Raw genomic sequence first — 10,357 nt, forward strand, 5'->3', positions numbered from 1 at the left:
ATATATTTGTGTGTGTGTTGTGTGTGTTTGTTTAAATGTGTATGCTTGTGTGTTTATGTGTATTTGAAAGCAAATGTATGCCAAACAGCACCGTCTCACTGATTTGCATGTTTTCCATAAGAAAATCTCTAAGCAGCAGGTTGCTCCCAAAAGTCTCATCTGGCTCTCACTCTGAAAAATTTGCATGCCCAAGTGACGGAGTAATGCAATTTAAAGTGAAATTTATAAACAATTTGAGGAAAACACGAAAAAAGGGCGTGCATATATTTGTAAATTTTGTATTTACTGGAACTCAAACTAATAAAGAGAGAATTGCACAAAAAGAGGAAATTTTAATAGAGGTAGTTCCAGTTTCAGCTACCTTGTAATACATGGCCATTAAAAGGGAATAATGACAATCTCACAGGCATGGAAGTAGCTGCTCAGGCTCCGAAAGAAAAGAAAATTGCCCACCATGTCCTGTGGCGGGTTCACAGTGATGACATAGTAAGGGTCCAGTGTCGTTTCTGCTCTGGTGGCGATCATCGGGTTTTCGGAATATACAGACGAATTACCGAAGAACACCTCGGGGAGCTGTGTATTAGACCACGCTTGCACTCGAACAACACGGATGGCCATGGGTTCAGGCAGATTGACTTTCATTGCATGGCCACCATAAACAGAAGTGCAGTAACTTCCATCGAAATTACAATAGTAGCCATCGACTGTGTGGGCAGGCAAGCGGCTACCATAGTAAGAAGTGGCAGTGACAGTGGTCAAGTGGGAGATGTCACGATAGGCCCACGAGGAGTAGCACGTGGCGAAGGTATTGGCCTCGGAGGCGGAGGCGTAACCTGACCAACTCTGGGACACCCGAGCCCTGTACAGGCTACACACATTGTCTGTAGAGCGAAACATCTCACATTAGCAAGGCTAGCAAAACAAAGGGACGGGAGATGGAGATCGTAGGTGCCATCAAACAATATAGTATGTACATTATGCTTGGCTGATGTAAAAATGCAGTGTGAGAAAGATTGGATTGGAGAGGATTTCTAAGATGTTGAGAATGAAGGAGTAGTTTAGTGTGGAATTATGAAGGGTCTGACGATGTAGCCACTGAGATGATTGAAGTTGATAGGCTATGCTGTATATCAGATCCGTTGTTTAGAAGGTCGGGGATCAATAGCTATTTATAGTAAGCGTGGGTAATGTGGAAAGGGAAGGAGAAGAGCGAAATGGAAAGCTGGAGAGCAATCAAGTGTAGTATTGTAACAACGGATGTCGACGAAGGCAAGACTTCATTCGGTATGGTGCATAGACCTGTGCAAGAGAAGAGAAGACCTTTTATGACCAATTCAAAATAAAATAAAATTCTGTTGCTTGTACTGCATATTTCAGAGAAATGAAAAGAAGTTATGCGTCTTCGATTGGTTTGTGTGTATGCGTGTGGTTAAATTGAAAGGTTCTGTACATGTAAAACGACCTTTTAGTGCAGTATGAGAGCAGTCGGCGTTTTGTTAGCATGAAGGCACACATGCAGCTTGAGCTGGCTTAGCTCTTCCGCCTTATTTGCAGTTGAACGACTGGGAACGTGGTGGCGACCTGAAAAGGTGTTTCTTCATGGTAACAAAATCGCAAACACTTCAACATATGTATTATTTACAGACAATATATGCATTTTGTATCTCAGCAGACGTGGATACGACAATACAAATCCAAAGGACAAGTTATTCTTTGTCCTGATGACAGACTAGACTTTATGTACTGTAGTTAAGTGCAGATTATGTGTAGGTACACTTCTTAGCATATCGCTAGTGTGAGAAGAAGTCATTCTCAAGCGCAAGAGGGAAGAGAAGACGGCGCAACTTGAGTATCACGCTTCCTCTCCTGCGCAGAGACGCGCGGGGGAGCACGCAGTAGACGGTGAGGGTGAGCGATTGGTCAGGGCAGCCGTTGATAGGTGACGAGCTGACGAGGCTGGTCGCAAGGTGAAGCTGGCGGCCTTCCTTCGCGGGTAGAGCCATTGGCTACTATTGAGTGCTTCAGTAACACAATCCTGTTAATAAAAAGCAAGTTTCAGTGATATCAGGTGGTATTTCAGAAAGAAAAAAGCTTTATGTTACAAGTCACTATATTATAGATGGTTATTTGGTTTAAGTGCAATATTTTCAAACGATATGACAATCTAGTTCTTTGTTGATTTTACTTCTGATATAATATGACATTGTAGACACAATGATGCATAAGGATATTTTCTAAATTTAGGACGACTTTCTAAATATGAAAAATCAAGAACTACATGTGAAAATAGGTCTATGAGTGCCAGAATGACAAAGAGTAATCAGCTCTTGGGCGTCAATCAAATGCTTTGAAAGCGCGTGCCCAACCTTGCTTCCTTAAACGAGCAAGCGTTCTCAGAGCACTGGCCCTCGCAGAGAAATCCGCGGTGGCTGCGACGCTTTTCTAGTGGTAGACAAAAAAAATAATGCCACATGATACCCAAATAACACACACACCTTCCTTAAAAGTGGGGAGTGAATACATAACTTTGATGATCGAGTGAGAGGGCAGGCTGGCCATGAACCTTGCCACCGCCATGGGTGGGAAATGAGAGTTTGAGTCATATATATAGTAATATTATATCATGAATATATATATGTATATATATATATTATTAATATATATATTGGTGTGTGTGCGTGCGTGTGTGTGTACATGTGTGTGTATAGAATACACACATACGCCCACACACAACAATATACATATACTCCACACATAGCATCATAATAACCTACAAACGTGTGTAGTGTGTGTGTGTACACATGCTACATACACACAACGAGTATATGTTGTGTTGACATATGCATACATAATTAAATCCACCTCAATCACAATTTTCAATGCCAGATTATCAGAAAAAATGATAAAGCTGATAAAAAAGTATAAAGAAAGAAGAATAAAATGGTGTCCTTTTTGCTTGCGTGTCGCTGGTAAACTGAATATTAAAAAATGAAGATATTCGTACCCGTTTTTATTTTTCATAGCGCAAGCTGGTCTCAGTCGGTGATGGTCCTGGGCAATTTGAGCTTTTTATGACTTGTGAGTCGGTTTCATGCTTAGAAAAGGTCAAATAATATTGGTTCCTTCCCGTGTACTTTCTCCCTTCTTGACGAAAAACCAACAAATTCGCTGATAATGATAAACACGGCGCAAGAAAAGTACTGCTCATCGTCACTCATTCTGTATCATGGACTATTTATTCGTCGACACACATACACCACATACATCACCAAAGAGAGCAGAGAAACAATAGTTAGAACAATAAGAGAGGACCTTTTTTCTCACAACAAAACGTATATAGAAGAAGAGGAATAAAGACGGACTGATAGGAAGAGATACCAAGAAAAAAGGAGAGAGAGAGAGAAAGCGCTCTTTTCGATTTTTTTAGGACGTCTCCCTTGGCATATTTAGTCAGAAATAATCTCTTGGGCACAAGAATGATGCCGTTATATCATACTGACTTACAACATAATAGTGACTGTGAAAAAAGTACATAACATATGCCTTTTAATATGATATCATATATATATTATATATATATATAATCATATAAGAATATATATGTATAATATATGCTATATAATGATAAAAAGTCCGTATCATATGCCTAATATATATATTTATATAGATAATATTAATAATATTATATATAATATATATGTGTGTTGTGGTGTGTGTGGGTGTGGTATGTAAATATATATAATATATATGCATGATATTTATTGATATATATTATATATGTTTGCATGTATGTATATTTATTATATATGTGTATATATATATTATTATAATATTATATATATATTGTATATATATATATAATATATATATCATATATATATTATATATATATATATAATATATATATATTATATATATACACACACACACACCAAGCCCCATTCACCAGCACTCAAGTTAAAATTAGGCATTTTTCTAATTAATAGAAATTTCACCAATTTTCTTTCATACGAATTTGCAGATTTATGAATTGATTTAGTGTTTTTTCCAGTTTAGTTGGTGACCTCCATCACGTTAATGAACGAAACACGCATTTGATTCTCTGGCATATCTAACATTAATTCTTTTCTCAAAAGTTCTACCGGTCTCGCCTATATAAAACTTGGGGCAATCCTTACAAAGTATAGTGTAAATACCGGGAGAAGTCTCAAGAGCACCACTAGCCGCATTGTGCTTAACCAAAGTATTACGCAACGTGTTTGGATACGTAAAAACAATGTCAAACCCAGCGCCTTTAAATATGTGTCGTTTTTCATCGAGGGACGAGTTATATACAGAATGATTAATAGCTTGCTGGCACTATTCTGTGCCTGATTTAAGAAAAAAACTAAGATATCCTAATTTCGAAAACGCTTCAAACAAAAGAACGCCGAGAAAAGGTAATTTACCTGAATCTTCCTATTCTACTATAAAATTGAGTTTTCTGAAAAAAAATCGAAATATGAACGGTTCACTTGCCAAAAAGAAAAAAATATCAACATCACGAAAGAAATGTGTCGGAGGGAACGATACATGATTTGTTTATAAAATTCGCCGTCAATAGTAAAGGCATTATTCATGGCACATAAACAAAGGAGATTGATAAAACAATTGACTGGAATAGGGATCTTATGAGATGAAGAATTTTTTCAAGAAAATCTAGCACATCGTCAAGCGTAAATAGTAAACAAGGAATCTACATCAAAACTCACTAATTTCTTACCATGCGTCGTCAAGTTTCTAACCTTATCCATGAAATCCATCGAATGTTTAATATGACTATCAGAAAAGGACCCCATAAAAGGAGATATAACGCTCGCTAGCCAAGAGTCTAATGGACGAATAACTGAGTTGCAAGACGAAATAATAGGCCTTAGAGAGACGTCCTGTTTGTGACTTTTATGAAGGCCATAAAATACGGAATAGAGGGATTTTGTGGTCAGGACATATGGCAGCAATACGTCTGAGGTTTTTACGAAATGATTCCGTGACAGAAAGGTAAGGGTTGGAACGCAGTTTTTGATACGTTGAGTTGCCGTTCAGGATGGAATGAGCTTTGCTTATATAATCATATTTATTAAGGATAACTACGTATTACCTTTCGGCCTTGGTAATTATGTCCAAAATTGCGTTTAATAATGTGGTGGGCAAAAAAATAATGTCGGGGTAAGCTTGAAATCGTCAAATAAATCAAGAATCGGTTTTATCATTACCACCTTTTAGGTAGCTGAGATCTTTACTCGAGGATTTGTTTTGCCTCGCAATGAAAATATCAAGACTTTTATTCTATATAGTGATTAGCGCTTGGTTTGGTAGCAAACACTAAACAAATCCTAAAAGTTCGGTTTCATAACGTGATAGGGAATAAGACGAATACATACATACATATAAGCATGTGTATTCTAATTCGTCGATATCTCAAAAAATGACTTTTATAAAAAAAAAAAAAAAAAAAAAAAGTTCCTGATCCTATTATACAGCCTATCACAAACTTCTTTGATGTTAATTTAGTCGAATCACCAGGACACTCTTGAACTCGTAACTTTAATATATATTCAAAAGGATGTTTCCATTCAAGCACCCAATACTTTATATACCTGTCCTGTCTACCTGTGTATCTCTCTGTCTCCCTCTTTCTCAGTGTGAACCTTCTTCAAACACACTCCGAGTGCCGTCGGATGAGCCGCTCCTGTCCAGACTTCTATCACGAGGGACTAAAGCATTTGCCACAGTATGGTGACGCTGCCCTTCTTTAATTATTAACGAAGATTTATACCTTCAGCACAGTCTCTATTTCTTCTACACTTCCCCCCTCTCTTCTCGTTCCATCTTTATTTCCCCTCACTTGGCCTTCTTTTTGTCTCTCTCCGAATCTACAGCCTCATTCATTCTCTTACTTCTATTCTTTCTTTTACTCTTTCTCTTGATCTCACCTTCATCTTATTTCCTCCACCTTCTCTGTAGCCAATCTTAATCTCTCTTTTCTCTCCCTCTCCTCGTTACTTTGTTCTTCCTTGGATGTCTGGATATCTCATGGTCCGTTATGCTATGGGCATGTCAGTCACTGTAGATGTAATTTTTCAGATCTATTTAATTTCACATTCATGCCATTGTGTAGTCCGACTTACAAATAGCAAAATGCGACTTTCATATGAGATATGATTTTCAACATACTGCCAGTGGTATAATGTTCCTAGAAATGAAATATCAGAAAGCTTCTGATTTTTTTTTTTTCTACAGCAAAGAGTCACAATGACACATTATTCTTAATTAATGGTTATAATCAATATGAATAACATTCTTTAATATCACATATTAACGTCAATAAAGTTAGTATTCATTTGGTAATGTGAATACATTACATTTCCTAGTTCCTTGGAAAGTTATCGTACTCCAGAGTGACCTTGTGCCTTTCCATTTTCTGATTCCGGCTGACGGACAGTAGTTCTTTTCATTAAAAGCTTTTCCAATACTTTAAGTAGCTTAGTAGCCTCAATAATCATTGAAACTTAGTATTTTTGTCAAACAAAAAAATAAGATTCTTCACATGGAATTAGTCGTCATGAGCTGACTTTTCCGAAAAGGTATCATGAAATAAATTCAAAATGCGTAACATGACACTCATGAGCTGCTAACAAATCTTGATAAATAACTTGGTGGTTGGTTTACAAAGAAAGAAGAAAGAAAACATTTTAGATCTGCCGACTGAGAAGGTGGGTGATGGGTGTTCTGTGAGTAGCATATCATAAGACGAGTGTTGCGCGGAAACCCAATCTGCTATTTTCATTCTATGTTGAATAGTTACCCAAAGCAGAAAAGGGCTTATATGAACGCTACAGAGATAAAAATTTCTTCTGATTATAGTACAGACTTCCAGGTAGCGATCACTTTATTTTTATCTAAATTTCACTACTTGCCTCTGCACTTTGCACTAAAGGATTCGAAAACTGGCTCAGCTTTTAGTCTTCACGTTCTCTGTAACTGAAAAATGCGAAACTACTTGGAAAAGAATCTCTTTAATATAAACTATTCCGCTTAACACAACATAAAAAATAAGACTACGTTAAAGTAAGTAGGCAGCACCTGCAGGTTTGCTATTTACCAAAATTCGTCTGCTACGTGTAAAAGTGCAGATTTTGTGGTGCTTCGCTTTTACGGAAATCTGTATTTTTAGACTCTGCGATGGATATAAAGCAATAGAAGAGAAAAATATTGTAAAGCCATTTACTTCATTCTTTAATTGTCTATTTGAACAAAATTACTTGTAAACGGGACAGAAAGATATGTTTATCGGAACCAGTGCGAATAGGCTGTTTACGAAATCCTATAACATTAGTTCGAATCTTAATAATAAAAAACTTGGCTTGCCTTTTTCATCTACTTCTTTATACAATGAAAGCAAATGTTGGCTCGCCTTTGAATTAAAGTTCTCCATTATGTTTTCCACTCTTCATAAGTTGAAATACAGAAATAAAAATTCACTTGCTAGAAGGAAAGCCATCCCACATATAAAAACACTTTCCATTTATTCTTAATCTAAAAAATTTGCGATGATTAGGACTACGGAAATCTAGCAGCGCTGGTTCTTGCAGTGATTTTATTTCCGTTTTTTTGTCGACACGGCCTGGAAAAATTTAGGCCTATATATCCGAGACAAGACATGGATGAAACAGAGACTTGTGTTCGGGCTAGCAAGTTATCGAAGGTAAATCTATTTTAGAGAGTTACTCTTTGTAAGATAATTTGTATGTCTTGTTTACGTTCATCGAACTACTTCACGGTGTCAGTTACAATTGACTTGGCTTAACATAAAATGTTTTAGTATAGCTGTATTCTACAGTGTTCTCTAACTCAAAGAAAACATTTTTGTGGGAGTACATTATTAAATTTGAAATAAATGTGGGAGGGAAGTAAAGCACACACATCACACACACACACACAAACACACACACACACACACACACACACACACACAACAACACACACACACACACAACCACAACACACACCAACACACCACAACAACACACACACACACACACAACAACACACACAACCACCCCCCACAACACACCACACAACACACCACACACACCACAACTGTAAGACCCTTTCCACATTTCTTATACGCCATTAACATCAATCTCGGAGGAAGCCCTAAGAAACTAAGTGTTTTCCCTTTTCTTCGCATAACCTAAAGGACTCCCCGGAAACACTTGCAGTAGACTCCTTCCCTTACTCTACCATTGCATACACATAACTTAATAGATATAGTAACACTAGCCTCTACATACCAACTTTGCTAGACATGACAACGGACGCGACATCCGCAGTCCTTTCACTCGCGACCGCCGCCCGATACACGATCACCTCATCCTCTCCTCCACACTTCCGGTACATCGCAACCCTTGTGAGTTTCCTAGTTCAGTTTGTTAAAAGAGTGTTGCCTGCGAGCGACAGGCAGACAGTCTAGCACGCTGCGGACTGAAATCTGTCCGTCAGTTGTACCATCTCTCTCGCTACATATACTGCGACAAACAAGCAAGAAGTCTGTTTCACTTGCCGCTGCCCAAGATTTCCGCATAGTACTAGACGCGACTTGTCTTCACTCTAACCGCTCATCGGCCATCGTTACACAAAACACACACAACACAAACACAAATACACACAGAACTAAACACACTCCTAAACAAGCACAAACACAGTCATAAAAAAAAAAGCCCGGAGGAGAATGAACACCAAAGACAAATAGAAAGCCATTCCCTCTTTCAAAAAAGAAAAAAAGAAAGAAAAAAACACACACACACACACACACACACACACCAACACACACACACACACACACACAAGAATAATATAATATTAATATATATAATATATATATATATATATATATATATATACATCATCAAAGTCTGTATGCTATAGTGATGTCTCCCTGGCTTTTTCTATTTTCCCCATTTTTCTTTCGCTGGCCTTTTACCTTCATATTTTCCATTTTTTTTTTTCCGTCTTTTTTAAATACTCCCTCCTTTCCAAAACTGAGTTAATGATCACTCATAATCACAAGTGTGTCTGAAATAAGATAACTTTACTGATGCTTCTAAGGAATGCGCTTGTAAGAATATTTTGATTTTAGTGTATATTTTGAAATAAATCGCAGGCAATTAGTAAAAGCTTGTAAATTGTATTGCCTGGTATTTGATTTTCTTGAGATAAAGATGTTTTCTGCAGTCTGACTTCGTATTTGAATTGAGTGTTATTGCTAAAGTCTCAACAGCCATATTAAGGGACTTCTCTGCTGTCTTTCTCGCCAGCGAGCTGAGAGAAAAATCACCGATGCCAAACAGCACAAACCATCTCACTGATTTGCATGTTTTCCAGAAGAAAATCTTTAAGTAGCGGGTTTGCTCCAAAAATCTCATTGGCTCTTACTCTGAAAAAATTGCATGCCCCAGTGACAGATAATGCAATTTAGAGTGAAATTTTAAACAATTAAGGAAAACACGAAAAAGGCGTGTTATTTTTTCGTAATGCATAAATTTTATTTTTTTTATTACTGGAACTCGAACTAATAAACGTAAAAAAACCCATATTTTTTCTCGAAAATAATGCATAAAGGGATAGAGAGATTGAGATAAACAGATGATAAAGAGAATTGCACAAAAGAGGTAATTTTCATAGAGGTAGTTCCAGTTTTCAGCTACCTTGTAATACATGGCCTTAAAAGGGAATAAGACAATCTCACGGGCATGGAAGTAGCTGTTCAGGCTCGAAAAAAGAAAATTGCCCACCATGCCGTGGGGGGTTCACGGTGATGATGTAATAAGCGTCCAGTGTTGTTTCAGCTCTGGTGGCGATCATCGGGTTTTCGGAAATATACAGACGAATTACCGAAGAACCCCTCGGGAGCTGTGTATAGACCACCTTGCACTCGGAACAACACTGATGGCCATGGGTTCAGGCAGATTGACTTTTCGCATGGCCACCAGAAACGGAAGTGCAGTAATTTCCATCGAAATTACAATAGTAGCCATCGACGTGGGGGGCAGGCAAGCGGCTACCATAGTAAGAAGTGGCAGTGACAGTGGTCAAGTGGGAGATGTCACGATAGGCCCACGAGGAGTAGCACGTAGCAAAGGTATTGGCCTCGGAGGCGGAGGCGTAACCTGCCCAAAACTCGGGGGACACCGAGCCCTGTACAGGCTACACACTTTGTCGTAGAGCGAAACATCTCACATTAGCAAGGCAAAGCAAAACAAAGGGACGGGAGATGGAAATCGTGGGTAACCCCCAAACAATATAGTATGTACATTAT

At 37.9% G+C, this 10,357-nt stretch overlaps 1 protein-coding gene across 1 annotated transcript; it reads right to left on the bottom strand.

Moving 5' to 3' along the window:
• Positions 1-346: 346 nt before the first annotated feature.
• On the bottom strand, positions 347-897 carry LOC119577936. The gene has a single exon (XM_037925627.1). It carries the CDS (start codon positions 895-897, stop codon positions 379-381), a length of 519 nt encoding a protein of 172 aa, XP_037781555.1. The 3' UTR covers positions 347-378.
• Positions 898-10,357: the final 9,460 nt, after the last annotated feature.

Source organism: Penaeus monodon, chromosome 2, assembly GCF_015228065.2.
Source record: "Penaeus monodon isolate SGIC_2016 chromosome 2, NSTDA_Pmon_1, whole genome shotgun sequence".
NCBI classification, from domain to species: domain Eukaryota; kingdom Metazoa; phylum Arthropoda; class Malacostraca; order Decapoda; family Penaeidae; genus Penaeus; species Penaeus monodon.